At 38.2% G+C, this 25406-nt stretch overlaps 1 protein-coding gene across 2 annotated transcripts; it reads right to left on the reverse strand.

The window, feature by feature from the left end:
* On the reverse strand, positions 1-25406 carry CFAP418 (cilia and flagella associated protein 418). 2 transcript variants are annotated; one of them, XM_006209676.4, is made up of 6 exons: positions 25133-25406; positions 20428-20515; positions 14676-14740; positions 14096-14161; positions 6832-6927; positions 1-2201 (listed from the first exon to the last, which is right to left on the reverse strand). In XM_006209676.4, the coding sequence occupies exons 1-6, from the start codon at positions 25288-25290 to the stop codon at positions 2048-2050; spliced, it is 627 nt and encodes a 208-aa protein (XP_006209738.1). In that variant the 5' UTR covers positions 25291-25406; the 3' UTR covers positions 1-2047. The 2 variants fall into 2 exon arrangements, with proteins under 2 accessions (XP_006209738.1, XP_015099443.1); XM_015243957.3 differs by having other exon boundaries at positions 6832-6945.

Here is a 25406-nt window from a genome sequence, read left to right on the forward strand (position 1 = left end):
TACAGAGTAAAACTATTATTTATTCACTTCTAGGCAAGGTAAGGGCCTGAGTACAATACAGTTCAAATTAAATAGCTACCTGGCTTGATAAAAAATAGATACTTGCTAAAGGTAGAAATGATAAATATTGAAAACAAATCAACAAAATGTCCCAAAAGTTGCACAGATTTTGCATTTTAAAATTATAGTTGATTAGCAACTATACTTTTCTTCTACATTGATACTAAAATAGTTGCATTTTGGCTTAAATTCAACTGGTAATAAAGTTTATCCATTTGTATAGAAATAGTATTCTTTCTACATTTTAGATTAAAAATTGGACAATATTCAAAAGCTTATAAAGTAAATTGCCAACAAAATGTGAACTCATTTATACATTTCTGACATTGGGGAATTATTACAATTATCCTGTTATGGAATGCCAATCATGGACAACACATACAAGTTACAGAATAATTATGATGAAATAATAAAAGAGGAAAATATTTCAAATCCATAATTTAGTAAATTTGCTCATTTAAACTAAAAAAAAAATCACCATTATGATTAAATGTGCCAAATTCCATGAGGTTCTCAATGTGTGGATCTTGTTGCTCTGCTAATTTTTGAAATAGGTGACTTCAATCCAAATTCCCCTATGTTCCTGATACAATTACAGATGAAATAAAATTTTAGGGAGTAAAAAATTTTTATCGTAAGTTAAGGTCTGTAAACATATTCTTAATACAAAAATATGAGCTTCTGCCACAATGAGACCTGTCTGTTGGAATTCTAGACTTACTGGCTATACAAATGTGTCATGGTTAGGAGGATTCTAATAACCAGATCTTTCTTTGTTTAAGTAAAATGGCTGGAACAGATTCAGCATAAGACTAAGCAGATCATATAACTTCACTTCAATTACCCCCTTTCAGCAAGCCTTCTGTCACACATCTGAACCACATATGAGACACATGTGGTAAAGAGCTTCTGGCAGATTGGAAGACTGGAAAGCCCCGAGAATCTCTTGATGGGGCTGAGAGCTGGTCATTTTGAGGCAATTGATTTTCTGAGTGTGCTGCTATTGCAGGGTTCCTCAAGTCATGGTGACATCAAAGAAGGAGCCCAGCAGGCTACTTGTTGGTTCAGCTTTGCTTTATTTCTCTTTTCATGCACTCCCCTAATAGTGTATCAGCCTGATCCTACCAGAAAAATGCACAGGCTGACTCAGAAAGTATCTTACTTGCTGTTCACTTTATTTGATGGAGTTTTAGGGCATTAAAGAACGTATGTGGAAAACCCAACAGTGACCTGTCTGTATTAGAACTTTTCCTTGTGATTTTAGATGTGTCAAATTTTTCTTATATATAAATGAATATTTGCTAAAATAGCAAACTAAATTAACTTTTGATATCTAAATGAACAAAAGGAGAAATAAGCTAAAACTGGTAATATATACATACCATTATGCATAGTACCACTCTGAACTGGTGAAGTAAGATCAGATATGGGCAGTGTTTTCATTTACAATATACCTATACTCTCAAAACCCTTCAACTAGCCACTGGCCACACGGTCTCTGACATACTTAAGTTATGACCTTTGATAACTGCAGATGTGACCAGAGGAGGTGATGTACACACCCCTAGAGGGCCTCCCTGCACGAGCCGGCTTTATCCCCTTTAACTTCTATAGACGAGGAACGTCTATGCTAAGTGTATTAGCGGTCAGGAATACTGCAGTGGCTACTGAATGGCTATGTATTTGTATGAAACTCCACAATTAAACTTCTATTTAACAGGAGATAGGCTAGCAAAGTACTTGGATAACGTGTTATCTTACTTACTAAGTGAGATGTCCATATAGCAACAAGAAATAACTCCAAAATGTTAACACACATTATCTTCCCAAGTCCATCTGGTCTTTGAAAAGCCGTACAGCCATTAAATGCAATTCCCTGTCTGTTACCAAGGGCCTGATGTGGCTGTGCACCTTTACCCAAATACTGCGTGATTAATGGAGACTGCTCTCATGGACGCATCTGTCTGAATGTGAAGAGTCTGTATTCTCAGTGTTTACCACAAACCCAACGAAGCTGATGATCGGTCTGAAGGTCAGTCAGGTCCTCAATAGTTCTCCAGCTACACTGGCAGGCGTATGCCCGTGTTCCTTTCTTCTTTACCAACTTTGTTTTCAATTTGTGGAATTCTGGCATATTGTTCCTATTAGTAAAACAAGAAGGTTTCAGCATAGTGCCTTTGTTCAGTGCTTAATGACTTGAAAAAACAAAAACAAAAACGTAGTTCTAATTGCTTTATTTTCCTATCTTTACAACATCTGAACACTAAACTACCTGGTGCCCTCACACAAAAAATAGAAGATATACTTCGGTGTTCTCTTTCTGAGGGTACTTCCTTGGTATTCAGTATTTTTAAATGGTGGTCCTCTGGGTCTGTTTATTAAGGCCGCTGTAGAACACAATGACCTGAAGAGCTGAAGACTTACCGATCTGTCCCATCAGAGATGACATGGCATGAGCGGTGGCTTCATCTCCTACCTCATATACTCACCTGGGCCATGTTTTAAAGCCTGCAATGTGCCAAATGGAGGGCATGTAAGAGGCATAAAGATAACAGGCTTCTGGTGGATTAACTATAGAAACTTTTCATTAATAGAGTTAAAGTGCCTGTTATTTCTATGTATTGAATTCACACTGTATCTCATTCATTACAATGATTTGCTTATTAAACTATCAGAAACAAGATAAATGCCTAACCTGAAATAAATGTTAATAACGTTAACATAATTAAATCAACGGGCAGGAACAGCATAAAAAAGATAACCATCTGACTGATGCTATTATAAAAAAAGACTACAGAAGTTAATTGAAGTTTAATTAATTAAAAATCAATTATAATATTCATGATAACTGAATTTATGTAAATATTCCATGGCAAAAGAAAAATGAAAAAATTCAAAGTGAATTGATGAAGAAAAACACATAGGGAAATAATGAAATACAGTGTAAATTAAAAAAAAAAAAAGAAAAGAAATACAGCGCTGTTACTTGTTGATGTCACTGCAATAGAAGGCAGGACGCAAAGTGCCCTCTGGTGGCCAAATGGGCACCACATTTATTGTTGCACAAAATTCAGGCACAATTTAGAAGATTAGAACCTAACAAAACCTGAGAGATTTTGCAGGCCAACTGTGACTTCAGGAATAGAAACTTTGACCAGCTACATGACTTAGCTAAGGTTACAGTGAGATAGGGGAATGACGGAGTAAGTTTTATCAGAAAGAAAAAAGCCAAACAAAACTAATTGTGTTTAATGAAAACTAAATGGCTAAAGGAAGGAGTGTACTTTAGTCAGTCTGCAATATATTTTGACAAACTTAACATCTGACACTTGATTGAATCCTAGAGATTTTAGGAATAAAAATCATGAATAGCCAAGGAACTAATGAATACATTTCAAGTAGTACATATCTTAAAAGCTCAGAAAGAAAATTTCATTATTTCCCATAAAGGAAACACATGATTTAACAGGAAAATAAGAGCATTTTACTTAGCTATTATGAAAGGATAGTCAAGTATAGCTTGTACTTCTTTTAGAAAATTCTAGAACTTGTCAAAGCTAGTATACACTTACTGCCCTCAACTTTAAGTTAAGGACAATGAAACAAACTACTAAACAGGGTTTCACTGTATAATCAGTGTGCAGACTGGCACCACGAAAAACAAACAGCTCCCACGTTTTGCTGGGCGTTCAATGATAACTCTGCAAACCTTTTAACTTGCCTTAGGTCACCACCTACTTCTGGTTTCCCCAGCGATTATTCCCCACCCTTCTCAAGTGTTGCAACTCCCCTCTATTTCTTTACTTTCAAGCAGATCACATCTTCATTCACAAAATCAGGCCATGTGATGTGAAAAGGCTTCCATTTCCTAGCTCTCCTCCTGAACACATGACATCAGTATCTGACCTCCTTCCACCCACACACAGAGGAGGCCCTCCTCTTCCTAACCAAGCCTCACTTTCCTTCAGCACTCTGGACCCAAAGCCTCTAGGACCTTGTTACTCACATAACCTCCCCTTCCCATGTCTTCCTTACCCCCCACAATATAAACATCAAAGCATCTCCCATTTTAACTAAGTGGTCCTTTAACTCTGCATTCACCGAAAGGCTTCCAAGTCACTTTCCTGGGTTATCATCCAGTTTCATGGCTTCAACTACCATTTTCCAGATTATATTTCCTACCTGAGCTTCGGAGCCACAGGTTCAACAGCTCCCACAATGAACACAGACTCTTCCTTCAAATCTGTTCTTAAATTCCATCTAGGACAGTATCATGGCCCATCTTTGTAAATTAAGAGAGAAGTCCAGGATTATCTTGGGTGATACATGTCACTCAGCTTCCATTCAGGACTGCCTCTAAAATCTCTCTCAAACACATTTACTCCTGTCTACATTCCTCACTGCTGTAATTCAGATCTTTATTTCTTTCCCACTGGGTTGCAACATCCTTCACCAATTCCCATGATTCTAAACAGGACTGGTTCCCATAAGTAGTTAGTAATCTTCTAAAAAATGCAACTATTCAGATCTCTCCCCTGATTAAAACCCTTCGATGGTCACCCACTGCCTGAAGAATCAAGTCCAGACTCCTCAGTACTGCTTCCTTGGCTCTACTCTTTTTGATTTTTCTCTCTTACTTCACCTCTTGCCAAGTTCCTCTCTTGTATCCAAAACTTCACACAGTCCAAACTGCCTGTTCAGTTGCCAAACATGCCATGTGGTTTCACCTGTGCCTAAAAGAATACCAGTGTCCATCTGGTTTGCCAGGCAAACTCCTGTTCACTCTTGAAGACCGGCCTCCCCTGCCACCTCAGGGCGAGGTGGCTCCGCCTTGTCCCGTGGTACTTACTCCTCCACCACACTGATCGCAGCGTAACAGGATGGCTCTGCTTCTCAGAGCTGTGCGTTAGTTGAGAGCAGATATTGAGTTCTTTTCGTCTTGTGAGCCCAGTACCTAACAATGCCACAGACTATGTACTAAATAGTGTCTGATTTGAAAAAAAATGCTAATAAACTCTACAAAAAATCACATCAATGATTTCTATCCTGACGGTGAACCTTTTTGCTGGTTCCATTCTCTCCCCCTCAATACTCCTAAGCATCACAGGCCCTGAGATGGTATTTTCTACTGACTTAAATAATTACTCACTGTTATTAATATCGTCTTCAGTATATTGTGTAAAACAAGTAACAATAAATACCGCCACTTATTTTTAATAGTGTATTGAATATTCTAGTTCTCATTATTTTATCTGAAAGTATGTATTTTTTTAGACCGGGCTGCTATCGATCTAGAGCAAACCAACCAATGTTGTTGGTAACACTGAGGTCCCTCAAGTACCAACTGAATCACCAATAAGCTCACTTCACGCCTGTGCTCACCACAGTTTTGATGGTGTGTACATTCTATCATCTTGTACTAGTTTTACAAAAATTGATGTTTCATCTTGGTGGCATATGTGGTTATTGATCACTCATTAGATTAAACAGAAGAAAATATATAGCAGAGGATTTAGAGAAGTCAGAAAAGGCAAAATAGACCTGAAATTAAAAGTTAACTTTTCCCACTATAGGATTAAAAAGTGGGCTAACACAAACCCAGAGACTAGGAGCTCCTGATCTGGGATTTTGGGACTGTAATAGGTTTTATTTGGGTTGGGGTCTATGAAACCACTCAAATTGTAATTTTTCTATGTATTTGCATATTTGAAATTTTCTGTGTGTGTGGAGAGGATTTAAAGTTTTCATAAGATTTTTCAGAGCAGTTAACATGAAAAGTTGAAAACCTTTTATATTAACAGTAGAGGAAACTAGATTTACGTGAGGCTTCCAGAAGAGGTGTGAAAAAAGCCTCTCACCCTTTTCTTTATGTTATTGAAGAGTGCTGCAATAATTCTGATTAGTTGTATCTGAAAATAGTCTTTTTTTAGGTACAGATTTGGGGGGCCCAAAATGCATGATATATGTACTTCACTAATTTTTAGCCCTTAATTTTTATTTGAAAGTGTGAATGTATAGTTCAAATATATTTTTATAATTTAAAAACTTTAGGTGAACGTCTACAATGCACAAATTACAAAAATATGAGTAAGACGGTATCCCAGCCACAAGGAGGGAGGCAGACACATAGCAACCTAAGGTTTTCACCTTCTATTACAGTAAGTGCTGTCACAGGTACAGGTGCTGTGGACACACGGGAAAGGATGAGTCCACTTCCAGGTTGAGACAGTGGTAAGGGAATCATGGAAGATGCACAATGCATTGTCCCCTGAGGGACAGATAAGGTTTAGGGAGATAAAACGGTGGGAAGGTACCCTGAGAGGTGGAGAGTTTGCACAAAGTCATAGGGAAGGGGAGCACTGAGTGCTTTGGCGTAGCTAAAACCTTGCAAAGGTAGAAAGACCAGACAAAGCTGGCTGGCAAGTAGATGGGGACTGGATCTTGGAGGGTCTTGAATGCCATGCTAAGGAGTTTGGACATCGTACTGTAAGCAGAAAGGTTTTGGGCAGGAGAATGGCATACTCAGAGTTATGCTTTAATTCACAGCAACGGAAGGGTGGCCTGAAAGAAGAGACTGTAGGCAGGAAAATCAGTGAGGAGGCTACTCTGTACTTTGCCCAGAAGTAACACATCCTTAACCAGGCTGACAGCAGAGAGATGGAGACCACAGAATCTGGCCAAGTCCAGCAAGAGACATTACAGCTCACTAAGAAATACAAAGTTGTAACAAGTACATTTTTTTTCACAGACTGAAGTTCTTTAGAAACATACCTGAAAAACAGGTAATCGCACGATCCGTCCCACCTGCGGTCATCGTAGCTTACTACCCAGAAGTCGCAGGCCACACAACGCAAACGGTCACACGCTCTGGTCAGAGAAAAAGCCCTGTGCGTTAGAAATCACCGGTGTTTACACATGGGAACGTGCTGATTTACTCACAGAATACACCGCGTATTACAGGTTACTGAGGAAACCAAAGGAAAGCAAAGATGAATCTGACTATAAATTTTTATAGTAAAGGACAGATGATCTATTTGAACTTTCAGGTTAAATTTCTGCATAAACCTACCTATTTTACTAAGATCTTGCACACTGATACATACATGCATACATGTATATTTAGACATAAAAGAAAAAAATGATGTGTAGTTTTTCTTGGGGCACAGATTTTGGGAGCCCAAAATGCATGAAATACATACTTTCCTAATTTTTAGCCCTTAATTTTTATTTGAAAATGTGACTGTATCGTCAGATACATTCTTCAATGGTTTTCAAATTGTGTCTGAGGGAGATCTTCACTTAAGCCAACTTTCTTAAATGCTTCCCTTCCTAATGAAATTCTCAGGGCGCCTCTATTAGAATTTGCTATATTTTACTGAAATGAATCTGTTTCTCCCATAAGCCACTTAAGTGCTGGGACAGTATCTTGTTTGTTTCTGTTTCCCTACTACTTGGCATACATGTATTCATTCACTCATTTAAAAAATATTTACTGAAAGCCTACTATGTGCTGGTGAGAGTCTGTCCTCACAGAACTTAGATTCTAATGAGAGAAGAAATAAACAATACACATAATAACTAAATGATATAGTATGTTAGAAGGTAAAAAATGCTTCAAGTGAAATAAAAAGTAGAGTGAATAAAATCAGAAGCACTGGGAGGAAGTGGGTTGTAATTTTAAAGGCCTCACTGAGGAAGTTCACCTAAGCAGTTTCTTTAAATGGAGTGGTAGTTGGTAAGGGAAGTGGGGTTAGGGGAGGTTATATTTAAGAAGGAAGGAAAAAGAGCATGTTTGTATGTTGATGGCAAAGATGCTGTGAAGAGCATAATGCTGCTGAGGAGAGAGGGCAGGGCTTCTAGAACATACTCGGCACATAACAGGTACTCAGTGACTCCCTGAGGAATTGAAATGCCAATCTCAAGATTCACATGCTACATAGTAACTTTAGGAGTAAAATAACAGTATAGAGTAAGTTACGAACTGCTGCTGGAAACAATTTGATTTGTATAATAACCGTGACTTACTTTAAAGAAATCTCCATTGTTCGAAGTATTTAAAAGCTATTATTAACATACATACATTTGATCATCTAAAAATTAGAAGGAAATAAGTTTTTAAGATACCAAAAACAAAGTGAATAGATCAGTAATAAGGTAAAAGAAAACATTTTCAACACATGGTCAAATACTTAAAGAGAGAGTGCTTACCAATGACAACAAAGAAAAAACCCTAAAAACATACTCAGTCTTACTACTACAGGCAGCACAGATTAGCAGTTAGGAGCACAGATGAGACTGGCTAGGTTCAAACGCTGATTCCACTATTCACTAGCTGTGTAACTATAGTTAAGTCATTGAACTTTTCTGTGGCTCAGTTTCCCCATCTGTAACATGGGGATAATAATATTTACACACCTCACAGGATTATTATAAGGAGCCAACCGAGTTAATATTGATAAAGCGCTTATAATAGTGCCTGGCACAAAGCATTTGTTAGGAAGTTAAAATATTACTAAAGAATTAAAATGTAAAGCAACCATGAAATATGTATTTAAACCAATTAACTTGGCAACAATTAGCGCTCTCAGACATGTCTGGTAGGCATGTGAACTGCTATAATCTTTTGGGAAAAATCTTGGCATTATTTTAAAATTATAATTGCACCTAGCTGCTGCACTAGGAAGCCCAGTGTGGGAAATCTGTTACATACAAATAAAAGCACCATAATATAGGCATACCTCTCAAGAATTTCTACTGTAGTATTGTTGAAGGGGCAAAAAACATGAAACCACCTGGATAGCAATCAAAAAGGAAAAAGACTGAAAAACATGCAGTGTATTTAAACCATGGAATATTAGGCAGTTGATAAAGAGAGTTAATTAGATTTATCTACTGACCTAGACGTGCACAAAGCAGATACACAGTAATATATGTAGTATGATCCTATACTTAGTAGTAACAACTATTGAAAAAAATTTCCTGTATAGGTGTTTTTAAGTTTGTAAGAACATGGGAAAAAACATGGACAGAAATGCCACGTGGCTAACACTAGCCACCTCAGGAGGGGTGGGAATGCAGAGGAGGGAAGGAGAGTATGATCTTCCTCCTTAAACATTTTTCACTTTTGTTTTAATCTTTTTCAATAAGCATATAATACTTCTGCAATTAAAAAATAAAACCCATTATTAGATTTTTTTTTCTTATTTCCCTCTAAAATTCAGCTACGTTAACTTTGAAATTGCAAATATACTAGCCTGAAAGTTTAAGGATAAATGCTTTATATTTCTAAAAATATTAATCACAACAATAACTAAACGTTTAAAATCTATACAAGTTTCCTAAGCAATTCCATATTTTCTTTTAAACTGTTAGCAATTTATGAAGTTGTATTTGTACATACGAATTCAACACAATTACATATGTACACACTTGAACTTGGATTTTGAATGTACAAGTCAGGAAATGTACAATGATGGTTCCCAAAGCTGCCATAACTTGCTTTCTTATGTATATGTAGTTTATTACATGATTGCACAGGGTGTTAACTTTAATGCCTTAATACATATGTGCAATTTGGCTGAATTACTGCTGTGGTGGGAACTATAATTTAGAATTTCCTGACATTTTGTATGTGTAAAATTTCAACCATAATGTTAAATACAGCTTTTTAATTTAATTTAAAATTTAGTAGTTTATTCAAATCCATTCACACTACCACATTTTCCTACAAACACTGTCCTTTGAGAAAAATAAAACTGACTTGCAGCTAAGAAATCATTCTGCTGCTACGATTCACTCTATTAGATCATAATTAGTACCAGTCTATGGAATAATCCAGTCTTGCAAGTAGTTTAAAAAATAATTAGGAGAGTAAAATTCAACTTGGCTTGAAAACAATGCCTTGGTTTTATCTGTACCTTTTTAACGCTACCAAGCTTCCTGCTACTACTCTTTCTCCTTTCCACAAAATGGGTAAAAGACTCAAATCCTTACGTCTAAAATCATTCGGGATTACTCTCGAAACAGAGCTTTATTCAGGAATCAAACAAATATAACACATGAAAACAGCAGGACAGACTCAATTTCCTTTATGCCCTGGGCATGTAAATCAGTGCTTATTTTCAGGGCTTAAATAAATTTTTCTTCTATAAAATATATATTAAAAATATGCCTAATATAAAGTCATGATTACCATGAAAGTCAGAACTTTCCTCTAAAATGTGGAGAAAATACAAACATGAAGGTGTCACCAACAGCTTTGTCTTTTTATCTGGATAGTAGTAAAAAATCTTTCCTGTTTTAAAGATGTTTATGGTAGGAATGCCCAGAGTACAGCCCAATACAGTCTTCTACACAGACTCCTTGGTTCTCAGTTAAACTCTGTCAGATCTATACAGCGCACTAGGGAGTCTGGCTGTTTGGGGAGTTGGAAAATAACAGTAGTTACAACAGCAAAAGCAGCTAAGATCCTTCCCTCTTATATACGTTACATGATCTGCAAATTGGTAAACTAGAAAGCACAACGGACTAGGACTCAAGTTACACACTAGAGTCCTTGACTTGGGCAAGGCACATCACTTGGGAGTCATTCTTGACAACTTTCTCTCTTACCTCCAGCAGCCATTTAATCACTGAATTCTGTGAATCTTGTATTCTAAATATCTCAAGTGTCACACCTTTTCTCTACAGTTGCTGCCACCACTCAGGTCACAGCTGCCATCGTCGTCTCTTTCCTGGACCACTGGTAACTACCACTTGTTGACTGGTCTGCCTGTGTTCTCTCCTATTTTGCCCCTCAAATTTCCAATCTATGTTCTATTCAGGAAGCAAAATGGCCTTCTTTAGAAACACAAATAGGATTTTGTCACCCCTATTTGCTTAAAAAAAAAAAAGCCAACCCATTGTCTTCCACTGCATATAGAACATACTTTTTCTAAAAGTCTCCAAGGGACTCCAAACCAAATGTCCCTTGACTACCTCTCCAGCCCCATCGGGAGCCATTCCTTCCCCATCACTATACTCCAGCTCACCTGGCTGCTCTCTGCTCCTCCACACCCTGGCTCCTTTGAGCTCAGGGGTCATCTAACATGGTATGTCCTCCGGCTCCAGTGGTCTCCTCTCTGCTTAATTCCTCTTTATTTATCATATCATAATCTGATTAAGTGTTATTTGCTTAGGAAAGCATTCCCTAACCGTTCATATTGGTTAGGATGCCAACTATCTATGCTTACAGTATCCTGTACTTGCCCTTCACATTACATATCCTGTGGAAACTAAATAGTTATTTGTGGAATTAAAGTCTTTCTCCTCATCTGTACTGAAAGCTCACTGAGGGGAGGGAAGTGTCTTATTTATGTGTTCACTCAAAACCTAGGACTTAGCATGCACATGGTTAATTAGTGTGTGATTGATGAATTTAACACTAGGACCTCAATTTCCTCAATTATATGTAACATGGGCTTAAAAATTCTTGCTCTATCTGCATCTTGTTTTCTCCTGTGAAGCTGGTGAACCAATATACATACACATATACATATGCTCTGGGTAGTATGAAGTACTTCACATATACAGTATTTTACATGCACATGAACATATATGTGTTTATCTTTCTGTGGGTGCTGATCTTTATCATGAAGAGGATAGGTGATGACTAGTATCCTTGTGACAGGTGAAGAAGAAAAGATCTGTGAACATTTACCCGTGCATATATGCAAATTCCATGTGTGTTCCCTTCTTGTCTCTGCAGAAGGTAGGAATGGGGTTTGATAGATTTTGGCATTCTCATGGACCAATATTATATGATAGGACACATACTGCAATTCCATCTACAACAAGACCCTTCCATGCTAGAATTATATCAAAGTACATGAGAAAATATGCTGTGTAAAAGAAGAGCTTAACATTCACTCTTTGGTAGTAAAACAGAACATATTGTCTTAAAGACCATTTTTAAAATCAGAAGGCACCTGTTAGTAAACACATAGGTGTTTCCTGAGATAAAATGGAAAAGTAGAATACAGGATTCTTGCAGCTGAGGTATAACATGTGAGAAGGCATCGCTAACAGAGGAGAAAGGTCCACGAATAATGATAAACTAGTGTACCGACGACGGTAGCCAGCTGTCTTTTCAACACAGGCATGATTTTAATGCATTATTTCATTTAACCCTTACAATAGCTCCATAAAGTATGTTTAGTTTTTATGGGTGAGGAAACTGAGGTTTTGTAAGATCATATCCCTCTTCAAGGCTTCACAGCTGATAAGAGGTGGAGTGAATATCCGAATTTACGGATTCTGTCATCAGAGCCTTTTCTTTTCATGTCCTGGGTACAATCATTTGCTTCTTTATCGGTTTCTCTACTGGTCAGTTGTTTTATCTTTTTTTGGCATCTAGTCCTTAAGACACAGTGGGCATTCAGTGAACATTAGAAAAATAAAAGAAAAAGGAAGTTCAAATAGAATGAGAAAATGAATCTGCAGTAAGTGAATTAAGAGGTAAGACAGTGGGGACATGCATTAGAAAGGGGTGTCATTCTAGACAAGGAATAAATGTAAAAATATTCAGAGGCAGAAAAATACAAGTGGGAAGTAGAAGGGTAATAAGGGCTGTAGTGGAAGCAGTGCATCTGAGCCAGGTCTAACTGCAGGTCAAAGAACTAAGAGAAGGGAAAGAACAAGGATAAACTGGTGAAGCATTAAACGAGGAGTTCAGAGTTAACATGAGGCAGATGGCAACTCTCGTTTTCCTTCTGTTTGAACGGGGTGGGGGTGCTCAAAATAATACATTAGGGGTATTATCTTTAATACCCCTAAGTGGGTGAGACTACAGAAGGTGGAAGTGGATGGTAACTGGGGGACCGCTGCTGGAGTTCAAGGGTGACTGGAGACAAGCCAGGATTCGAGGCAGAGTGGTCTGGCAACGACTGAGACAAATCCGACTGGGCTGACACAGGTCAGCCGGGACTGACAGCAACCAGGCTGTACTTGTCTTTAAGGGCAGTTTGTGTCTTTTTAGATCCCATTTCTATTATTTAGTACAACAGCTGTCTCTCCTGAAATGTGGTCAACATCCAATCATATAGCTCAGTCTTCTTCTTTCTTAAAAAATTACCATGGGGGGAGGGTATAGCTCAGTCGTAGAGCTGCATGCTTAGCATGCGCGAGGTCCTGGGTCCTAGCCCCCCCACCTCCTCTAAAAGTAAACAAACCTAATTACCACCCCCCAATGAAATAATTAAATAATATAATAATAGATAAATATTTTAAAAAATCAGAAAATGAAAAAGTGTTTTAGAAATAACTAGACAAAAATATAATAATCTATTTAAGTAGGCCTCTGTAAAAATAGAGCCAGAAGTATCAGGACATTATTGGTTTGTTTAAAACCAATCTCTTTCCCCACTTAATGACAATGAGAATGGAATATGCTAGGAGTCTGAGGCTGGTATGCACTTGGGGTAGGCGGCATCAGGACCATAGGACTGCCCTGAAAGGATGTACTGAGGGAGATACTGGGTGAAAGGAGGGTTGGGGAAGTGACAGCAAAAGGAGGGTTTCTGCTTTTGAAATATGTAAAATCAAGCGACTATGCTTAAGAACTCTCTGGTCCTACAGATCAGCAGCTTTGCGTGCTGACCGGCCAAGGCAGTGCGGTAACGCATCATGTGGCTGCATGGCTGCACTGGTCACCTGCCTGACTCATTGCCTTCTACTGCCTGGAAGGAAAAATGACAAGGTGGAAGCTCACTCTCCTGGTGTCCTCTGGAAACCAAGCTGGGATGGAAGTGATCCAGGCACTTCAAGCGGAGCTTAGAAAAGTGTCAACACAATGAATGACACATACCCACTGTCACAGCCTTCAAAAGCTTTCACCCAAGAATAATAACCACTTTGGTAAAGTGTTCTTAGATTGGCTTATAAAATACACCTTTCTCTACGCAACAGACTGATGCCAAGATGATAAGAATTATGTTTTAACAGGGTATCAATTTGGAAAAACCTAATAGGAAAGTAAAATGTAGTTCTGACATCTCACCTCTGTGAAGTATTTGTTCCAATCCCACACGGAACAGCGCTTCCACCAAGGTACACTGGGCTGCAACTAGACACGTTCAACAGATGGGAGGAAAATAAAATTAGAACAGAAAAGAAACTTGAGAAGTTAATTGGGCTCAATGACTCTATATTCTTGTAATCAAATTATATATTTTCCTGAGCAAGCCAGCTATTCCAAGGAAGATGTATTTATTCCAGGATCAGTGCTTTATTGGACATAACCTGTAGAATTCAGGAACACTCAAGGAGTTAAAATGAGTCACAGAAAAACGTGTTTGCCAAATAGTGTAAGGGACAAAGTAAACACTGAAGAATATAACAGAACATTAATTTTGAGAAACTGTTCACACTTTTTTTTTTATGTTGCAGAAAATTATTTACAATAGCAATAACCTCTCGTTCAAGTTCCTTTACACTAAGGGGTCACAGACCATAAGAACACTGAAAATACTGCTATTGGTCTTTCTCCTGCTTTGTTGTTCAATGTTGTTAAACGGCAACAAAATCTACTAGACCACGCTCACTAGTGTGTATAATTCACCAAAGCAATTCCAACTTACCTCTTACCAAGACCTCGGATGGAAGCTCTGACAGACGTGTTACCTGAAGATTTAGATTTTAATTTCTGTTAAAAAAACAAAACAATAAAAGGCCAAAGGTAACTCAGAGAACTGTAACATGAAAACTAGTATTCTTTATAACAAGAATATTTTTAAAAGGCCTAACTAAACATTTTGTATCATTTTAAGATTTCTGAAATAAAAACAATGATCAAAACATTTTAAAGGCAAAAGGGAAGTTGCCCTTGCTGAGGAATTTGCAAATTACTATGTTAACTTTTAGTCTAGAAAACTGATATATTGCCATTATTAGCATGGTAAGATTTAGAGTCACTTTATAACTTTTCAGTTAATACTGGAGTTCAATGATTTAATATGAAGGATCTGCTATTTAAAACTTCACCCTGGAAAAATTCAATTCAAAAGGGAAAAAAAACCTCAGACTTATTTTTAAAGGCTGTGAATGTTACTCACCTGAACTAAAAATAAACTAACCAAACTCCTGGATAACTTCAGGAATATTAATTTTGATCAAATGGAATGGATCAACCATTAGACTTTCAAGGAAAATGTAGAGCCACCTAGGCACAACCATACAGTAGTTCCTATACGGTTACCTAACATCATCGTTAGCAAGCATTTATTAAGTGTTAACTGCTCTACGGTATCAGACAACACGAGCCAACCACATATTAGGACCACCGCCAAGGAAAGGAAGTGGGATGGAGAAAAGGCAATTTAAACTATGCAGAAACATGCCTTCATTTTACCCAGTAGGCGAGGAAACTGAATGGAAGCAAAAATACTTCTTTTTACTATTTCTCTTTACCCTTTTCTTTGATGTTAAACAGAACTGGAAAGAATTTTGGCGCATATCTGACAAATAATAATGTGCGTAAGTCTGTTTTTGGGAGCATGTTCCATGTCCCCTCTAGGCTCGTGCTCATGACTCAAAGCTGGCACACTGGGACATCTGCTGTGGTTTTGGGGCTTTCCTGTGTGAGTTTGAGAGTGGCTAAGAAACACAACAACCTAAACTAATATAATACTGTAAATCAACTTTACTTCAATTAAAAAAACCCCACACATACAGCAGAATGGGAAAGCAATAGGAAACAGCAGTACTCTTAGGAGCACAATCTGGCCGGCAAGGACCAGGACTGGCCGTTCCCAGATACTTCTTTTCCTCCCCCCTAACCAAAGTTTTACATAGATCTGCTTTCCTCTAGAAGTTTATTTGGATTGCTTTCTCCCTTGTAGTCTGGGAAACTGGATAAATGCCTTCAAAAAGGGAGTTATAGAAGAAGCGCATTAAGTTTATTTCAAGATTATAAGAAGTATTTAATTTCAATTTAGTAATCTTCTCTAATACTTCTATTAGAGAAGTATTTCCTTCTTTCTGAAATGCCTTGAACTGAAGAGACAGTGCCTCACACACAGACATGCACCCTGCAGTGCTTATTAAATAGTGAATGGCTGAGATGATCAATGAATAACAAGAATATCGTGTAGTTTTTTATTTAGTATTGCTATTTGGCATTTATGATGCATTCTGTTCAGAGTATTCAACACCATTGCTACTGTGTTGACATATTATTCAACTAAGCTACTAGCTTATTTTTTTAAACACTTTTATTATGGTATGTTTTCTGTACAGTTAACTACACATATTTCAGATGTACAATTTGATAAATTTTGACAGATGTATACACCAATGAAACCACTCACAATCAAGATAGCTAATGTTTCCATCACTCCCCAAGAGGTGCAAATTTCGAATTCCCAACTTACTCCTTCCCACTCCTTTTACACCCTGGTAACCATAAGCTTGTTCTCTATGTCTGTGAGTCTGTTTCTGTTTTATAGGTAAGTTCATTTGTGTCCTTTTTTTTTAGATTCCACATATAAGTAATATCATGTAGTATTTCTCTTTTTCTCATTTACCTCACTTAGAATGACAATCTCCAGGTCCATTCATGTTGCTGCTAATGTCATTATTTTATTCTTTTTTATGGCTGAGTAGTATTCCATTATTACATACATATATACACATACACACATATATGCCCCACATCTTCTTAATAGACAGCATATATATGGGTCTTATTTTTGTATCCATTCAGTCTATGTCTTTTGGTTGAAGCATTTAATCCATTTACATTTAAAGTAATTATCAATACCTATCTTTTTATTGCCATTTTGTTAACTGTTTTGGGTTTGTTTTGTAAGTCTTCTTTTTTTCTCTTCTTTTTGGTCTCTTTTCTTGTGGTCTGATGGCTAGAGAAATTCCCTTAACATTTGTTGTAAAGCTGGTTTGGTGGTACTGAATTCTTTTAGTTTTTGTTTATCTGTGACGCTTTTGATTTCTCCATCAAATCTGAATGACAGCCTTGCTGGATAGAGTATCCTTGGTTGTAAGTTTTCCCTTTCCTCACTTTAAATATATCATGCCACTCCCTTCTGGTCTGTAGTTCATGCTGAAAAATCAGCTGATAACCTTATGGGAGTTTCCTTATATGTTATTTGTTGCTTTTCTCTTGCTGACTTTAATATTTTCTCCTTATCCTTAATTTTTGTCAATTTGATTACTATGTGCCTTTGTGTGTTCCTCTTTGGACTGATTCTGTGTGGAACTCTCTGTGCTTACTAGATGTGGGTGACTATTTCCTTTCCCAAGTTAGGGAAGCTTCAGCTATTATCTCTTAGAATATTTTCTCAGGTCTTCTCTCTTCTCTTTCTTGGACCCCTATAATGTGACTATTAGTGTGCTTCATGTTGTCCCAGAGTTCTCTTGAACTATCCTCATTTCTTTTCATTCTTTTTTCTATTTCTGCAGTAGTGATCTCCACTAATCTGTCTTCTAGCTCTCTGATCCACTCCTCTGCCTCATTTAGTCTATCTTGGTTCCTTCTGGTGTATTATTCATTTCAGCAACTGTATTCTTCAACTCTGTTTGGGTATTCTTTATATTTTCCAAACTTCATTTTCCTCTGTGTATCTATACTCCTGCTGAGTTCTCTGAACATCTTCACCATCATTACTCTACACTTCCTCAGACAGATTGACTATTTTTTCCATCACTTATTTCTTCCTCTGGGATTTTATCTTATGCTTTGGCCTGGAAGATATTCCTCTGCCGTCTCATATTGCCTATCTTTCTATTTGTATTTTTAGGTAGGTTAGTTATGTTCCTCAACCTTGGAGAAGTGGCCCTCTGTGGGAGACGTCCTATGTGTCCCAGCAGTACACTCCTCTTGTCACCGAAGGGCCAGGGTCCAGTCAGTCCCAAGGTAGGGTCTGGCCTGCGTTTGAGGATTCCTTCCACAAACTTTAGGATTGTTATTTTTTCACTTCTGGTTATCTGTCCCCTGGTGGATGAGGCTGACCTAGAGGCTTATGTAGGTTTCCTGGCAGGAGGAGTTAGTGCCTGCCCACTGCTTGGTCCTAGCCCTTTGGTGGGTAGTGTCTAGAGGTGGCTGTAGACTCAGGAAGTCTGCTGATGGGTGGGGCTGCATCCCCACCCAGTATGTTGTTTGGCCTGAGGCTTCCCAAGACTTAAGCCTACAGGCTGTTGGGTGGGACAAGGCCTTGGTGCTAATGATCCAAGCAAGATGTCAGCGTCCAGGAAAGCTCACAGATGAACATTCCCTGAATGTCTGCCACCAGCTTTTATGTCCATAGTGTGAGCCACAGCCACCCTCTACCTTCCCAGGAGACCTTCCAAAACCAGCAGGCAGGTTTGGGCAGGTTCCTATGAAGTCACTGCCTCTGCTCTTGGACCTGGTGCACACAAAATTCTGTGTGCACTTCCCAAGAGAGTGAAGTCTCTGTCTCCCCTAGTCCTGAGGGGCTCCTGGAGTTAAGCCCCACTGGACTTCAAAACCAGATGTCCTGGGGTCTCCTCCTCCTCCCAATGCCAGAACTCTGGGCTGCGGAGCCTGACATGGGGCTCAGAGCTCTCACTCCTAGGGGAGGGTCTCTGTGACTTAATTATTCCTCAGCTTGCAGTTCACTCACCTGGGGGATGTGGGACCCAATTATATCTCAAGCACGCCCCTCCTACTGCTCTGCGGAGGTTCCCTCATTATGTTTCCAGTTGAAGAGGATCTTTTTTTGCCAGGTTCTAGTCTTTTTTTCCCTGATGGTTGCTTAGCAGTCAGTTGTGGTTTTGTTGTAGTCATGAGGAGAGGCAAGCTCGTGGTCCTACTACTTGCCATCTTGACTGGAGCCCAGCTGTTAGCTTTTTAATTTACTTCCACTGAACTGAAAATGTTAAATTTAGCAAAATACATAATTTTTAACTTGTTTTTATTTTTGATTCTTTTTTCAAAAGTTGAAGTATAATTGACCTACAATACCATGTTACTTTCAGGTGTACAACACGGTGATTCACTATTTCCATACATTATAAAATGACACATTAAGTCTAGTCACCATACAAATATACTACAATATTATTGACTATATTCCCCATGCTGTAAATCTCATCACTGTGACTCATTTAGTTTGTACCTCTTAATATCCCTCATGTATTTCATTCATCTCTCTCACTCTCCTCCTCTCTGGCTTTGAGAAATACAGACCTTGAGATCTATACCGGTCACTGGATTTTTAGTTTGACAAAAATATAAGTGGCTGTATCCATATCCTTAACACCACCACTACCTACGTATTTTCAGTACACTGTATTATATTTGTTAGATTTTTTTCCTTTGTGGTCCTTGTAATTTAGACTTCCATTTGGTCTCTTTTCTCAAAATCTAACAAATAAATTTTGCACCTACCAAACTGGTAAAAATTAAAGTATATGAATTCTCATACACTGCTGGTAGGAAGAATATAAATGAAACACTCTAGAAAACACTTTGGCAATGGGTAGAAAGTTGAAGATAAGCACACCTCAGGACCTAGTAATTCCCATCCTAGGTTTATATATTCTAGAGAAACTCTTGTACATGGGTTAAAAAAAGACATGTAAAGCTATCTCACGAAGCATTGTTTGTAAGAGAAACACTTGGCATAATCTAAAAGTCTATCAGCAGGGAAGTAGATAGACAAACTCTGGCAGTTAGATAACGGACTATTATACATCAGTTAAAATTGCTTACGGTTATATACACAAAATTATAAAAGTATGAATGGAAAGGATAATGGTTACCTCTGGGAAGGAAGGCAGTAGAGTAAAATTTGGAGAGTTCTTAAAGTATAATTTTAATTTCTTTAAAAAAAATCGAGGAGCAACTGTGGCAAAATGTTAAGATACATTCAGTATGAGTAGTAAATTTATAGGTGGCTATTATTTTATGAGCTTTTATAAAGTTGATGTAGATATATAAGCATTAAAAATTAAAATATTACCAACTTATTCACTAGTTCATGGGAGAAGAGCAATGGCAATGCATCCGCGATGGTGAGCACATTCCTATAATGAAAGCTGTTTTCAGTCTTTTAGAAAAGTATTCTCAGAGTCTATGAATAAATACAGGTAGCCAGCTTCATCTGTAAGTTGACTTTTGTTCCAAAGCTTTTCTAATTTCTCATTATTGCTAAGAAATAAATAGCAAAACATACACTTAAGAGTTTTAAATATTTTTTCTCCTATATATCTAAGTGGAATAATTTCATTTGTATTTCTCAGAAATCAAAGGACTATAGATAGTTGTGCATTCTGTAAGTTTTCAGACTTACATTTATTCTAAACATGTCTTGAAATAAGGAAAGCTTTACTGTACATTTATAACACTTGACTTACAAAGTGTTTTTTGTCAAAGTTGGGCTCTTCAAATATTTCATTAATAAGACTGTCAAGATCATCTTCTTTTTTAAATGCTTCTGTTGATCTGAAAAAACAAACAATAAATAAGATAACAGCTGAAGCTTAAGTGCAGGTAAAGTCAGCCAGTATCGGAAGAATTTTGATTAAGTAAAGTCCATTATTAGAGTTGCTAACAGAAGGACAAATGTGATGTGAATTTTTTCCTGCTATGGACATAGCCTAAGTTTGTTGAGAAAAAGATGTAGTTTATCAGGTACAAATTCACATATATTCTTTTACATATTTAAAATAAAACATTTGGCGGGGGAGGGTATAGCCCAAGTGGTAAAGCACATCCTCAGCATGCACGAGGTCTTGGTTTCAATCCCCAGTACCTCCTCTAAACAAACAAACAAACAAATAAATAAATAAATCTGATTACCTCCCCCCAAATATCAAAAAAAATTTTTTTAAATGAAACATTTAAAGCTATACGTTGTATTAAAGAGAAAGCTGGACATGTACTTCTCTAAATTACATCAACTACTTATTTAAAGAATACAAAATATGTACAATTATAAGTAGAACCTGACAATTATAAACAAAGATAATTTTAATATATCTAATTTTTCCCTTAAGAGTTTAACCGTTAAGTCAAATAATCATATCTCTCTGTTACAGGAGCCAAAGCTTATATAATCAAATGACCAATACACACACACACATACACAAAGTGATATCTGCTTGACAGAGTATCTCAACTATCTCTTTATCTTCTGCAGGTAAAGCCATCACACGATTACTGATACAAACTGTTACTGCATGGAACTTGTATTTAATGGCTAACGTTACTGAATACTTACTACACAGATGAATAAAAAGGGACTGAGAGGTTCAGAAACTTGCCCAGGGTCATACAAATAGTGGGAGGAGAGACTTGGAATTAAATCTAGGGCAGTCCATACACCTAACACTAAACAAGATTAAATCTTTTTAGAGTTTATATGTTACATATGCTGTCCATCAGCTTCATTAGATCATTAAATGATTTGTTTTAGAAGACAGGTTTTTCAATCTAACTCTATTTCTAGAAACAAATTTGCTCTGAAATCTTTTACATCAGGACTACAGCCCTTCAATACTGCTTAGAGTAAGATACTTAACCTGATGTAAGAAAATTCAGAGGCTGCTGCCTAATACTGAACGCCTGATTCCATCTATGTCCAGGTTTTACCTCTTCAGTTCTTCCCTAAGTTTTTTTCTCAACATCTTTTCACTCTATACTGGTTTCTTCCATTGACTTAGAAGTATGCTAAGTATGCTTTCCTCTTCAAAGAAATACCGCCCCACCCAAACACTCTTGAAGCTGCCACCCTCTCTCGCTCACTACTGAAGAATAGTCTATATCCATTATTTCTACTTCATTATAAGCGTACTGGATTTGGCGTCAGCTGGTGACCTGGATGAGCTTCTCAACTGTGGAACTACCAACATTTGCGGCCAGATAACTCTTTGGTGTGTGTGCCGCAGGGAGAGGGAGTGGGCTGTTCTGCACTGTAGGATGTTTTACAGCATCCTGGACTTCTACCCACTAGGTGCCAGTAGCACACCCTTCCCCAGTTGTGACAATCAAACGTATCAGGACATTGCCAAATGCCCCTTGAGTGCTAAAATCATCACCAGTTGAGAACTACTGACCTAGTTTAAATTATTTAACTTCTCTGAACCTCAGACATTTCCCTCTACTCCAGTGAAACTTTTTCTTCCAAGTGACTCCTGCCCAAATCACTACATTCAATTGCCTTTCTTAGTTCCAATCTTCTTTAACCTTTCAGAAGCACCAGACACTTGGGTACCAATTCCTTCCATTTCTTTTATGACAGTATTTTGCAAAGATGGCCTCTAGAAACTCTCTCCTCTGGTTGTCATGATGTACTCTCTGGGTTCTCCTCTCATGCAATTTCACAATTTCGAGAATCAGATGCATTCAAATCTTACCAACCTAATCACTACTGTTAGGGATCCAAGCTACCAGCTGACATAAGATTCTGGTCTGTTTTTAGACCACACAATTTCATAATGCCTTCGCTTGCTTATGCTTTGCTATAGAAATGGAGGGAAAATGTTGTCATTTTGTTGAGGAAGCATACAAATTTTAAAGGACAGTGTAATTTTTTTTGGTCTTTTTATGCTATAATACAATAATCTTAATCACAGGTTAATACACATTTACTGGTTACTTCCCTAAATTTGCTTCTTATATTGAATCTTGATTTAAAATACAGTTTCTGTCGAAAATAAAAGATACCCTCTAAGTAAAATAAATGTAAACACTTGAAACCCACAATTAAATGTGAAAGGTATATATAAAAGCTTAGGTGTGGGTACAATGTCTTGGTGGACTTGGTAATATGACCTTGGGCAAGTCAACTATTTTTCTAAGTCTTGGTTTGGTCAGTGAAATGAAGATAGTAATATTATTCACCTCACAAGGCTGTGGAGATTAAATAAAATAACACATATAAGGCACTTGGCATACAGAAGGACTCAATAAATGTTGGCTATTATTATAGCTTATTATCTAGGATATTATCTGTATCATGCTGAACCACTTTATTCTTATTGCAGTTCAACCCACATCAGGCTTAAAAAAAAAACGAATTGCATAATTCTCTTTATCATTTTGTACACTTCATCAAAGTGCATACGTTCTGACCATTTATATCAGCAGTTGTCCCTGGTATCCAGATGTGGCATGGTCATTTATTTTATTATTTGCAGAGATACTATTTTAAGAGACAAAAATTTCAGAATTTTAACTCTTATAAGAAAAAGAGATATAAGTTATATCAATATACAAGTGGCAGATCGTCTCCTATTTAATACATTCATAATATAAAGTAGCTCTTAACTTTCATGTATTAACTTTGGCTCAGGACAAAATTTTAACGTTTTTGTTTGACATTATATACCAGGTAGGGACTGTATTTGTTATTAGGTTTAGGATCTTTGTTGCTGCCGTTTGCATAATTTATCTTTACAACTACACTGACAAATGAAAAGTTTTAACACATGAATGACAACAGTACTGGTTTGCTACAGCTTTTATAAATTTATTATTGAAAAATCTGATGTAGTAAGGTGGCATGGGGGTGCTAGAAGCATTATGGATAGATTTCAGTAGTATAACAAGAAGCTATGGAGAGAGGCAGAGAGGCTTAAGAGGATCTGTGCTTGGAGAGGATCTGTCCACCTTAGTAACCCTTTCCATTCTGAGCAGCCTGCTCCAAGACATCCTACTCCTCTGCACCAGTTCTCCTGAGATGAACAGGCTCTGGAAGGCTCTTTGATAAACTCTCTCCATCCCCCAAAGGAATGAATAACAAGACCAAAAGAAATTGCTGGTAACATTGTTGTGGGACAGGGATGGCAGATGTGCTGGGAATGGGTACATAAGGCACCTGCAGCACACAAGACAATAATATACAAATTAATGAGAGTGATATTTACATAAATAGTCTAATGAGCATTAGCCCAGTCATTTTAGCTGTCATTTATTTTTTTAGAATACTGCCCAATACTCAACTAACTTCCAGAACTTCTGTTTCTGAACCTTACTCTTTCCAACGTTTTTATCTTTTGAAGGTGAATTTTTATAAACAAGCAAATGTCATCAGAAGTAACTGGGTAGCAATGGTGTTGGGTAATGCTTTTGGGAAATCACAGATACACAAAACAAAACCCATAGATGTAGCCATAAATGAACAAGAACGACTTTCTTGGGTTGTTCCAAAGCTGCCACAAGCATTATCAAGTGATTCAAGCAAGAGTTACTGCAGAGGCTCCCAAGCCATCACTTTGAAGGACGATACTCATTCTGGCAAAAATTTTGTTTTTTTGGGATTGAAGGGAAATGAGATAAAGAAGAAAGTCCTATTATTTTATAATTACACATATGAAAAATGACTGACAAACTTGAAAGATAGTTTTTTGGATTAAAAATCAAGGCTTAAGAAAATTCGTCACATTTCAATTTGGATGCCTGCGAACTCCCCGGGGACCCTTAGCTGGGGCCGTGGGGAGAAGAAGGGTGGCTGAATTAATAGAGACAGTGTTGTCAATAATTAAACCCTTTTTATCATAAAGCTAGTCTCATCCAGTTCTCTGAATTAAAAAAAATAAACTAATGATGCAATAAAATGGAATCTTTTCCTCCAACAATTAGGCCAAGGATTGTTCTGCCTGGCAGATGGGGTCACGGGAACAGGATGAGGTTCTCCATCCGGGAACCCCAAAAGGGGATGATAACGGCTCAGACAGATGGGGGCCAGGGTCACCGTGACGCCCTCGGGGCTCACGAGGGCCCAAGCTGCAGCCCCTCTCACCCAGCGGAACCCCTTGGGGTTTGTCGGGGTGGGAGACAAGGCAGCGTGAAGCCGCGCGGGCGCTCAGAGGCGGAGCCAGGCTCTGGGGCTTGCCCGGGGCGGAGTCGGGCTCTGGGAAGAGATGCCAGGATCCTCCAGGTAGGGGAGTGGAAGTGTGAGCTACCCCAGGAGTGGGGAATTGAGGGTCTGGGCCCTAACAGGAAGAGGAACTGGACGTGGCGGGCCGGGGTACGTTTCTTTGGGTAAAGCGACGGAGGGGTGGCTTTGGGGCCCGGAGCAGGCTTTACAGGGGCAGCCCACCCCTCCCGCCCGTTAACCTGAGATTCTCTTTCTCCCCGGCCCGGTTCCGGTCGTTGCTCAGGACGCCGCCGCCGCTGCCGCCTCTGGGTCGCTCGACCATGTCCAGTCTCAGTGGGTCTGGTCTGCAAAACTTGGACTCGACCTCATCCAAGAGCTCGTCCAGGTCCTCCGCCATCTTCAATCGTCAAGTCCTTACCCAACTCTGGTCGTAGAAGCGCTGGGTAGTTGCCAGAGGCAACGCTAGGTCCCGCCGCGCGCGCCCTCGCCCCCCTGCGCATGCGCGCGCCGTTC

The sequence above is a fragment of the Vicugna pacos genome, chromosome 25 (genome assembly GCF_048564905.1).
Source record: "Vicugna pacos chromosome 25, VicPac4, whole genome shotgun sequence".
NCBI lineage: Eukaryota > Metazoa > Chordata > Mammalia > Artiodactyla > Camelidae > Vicugna > Vicugna pacos.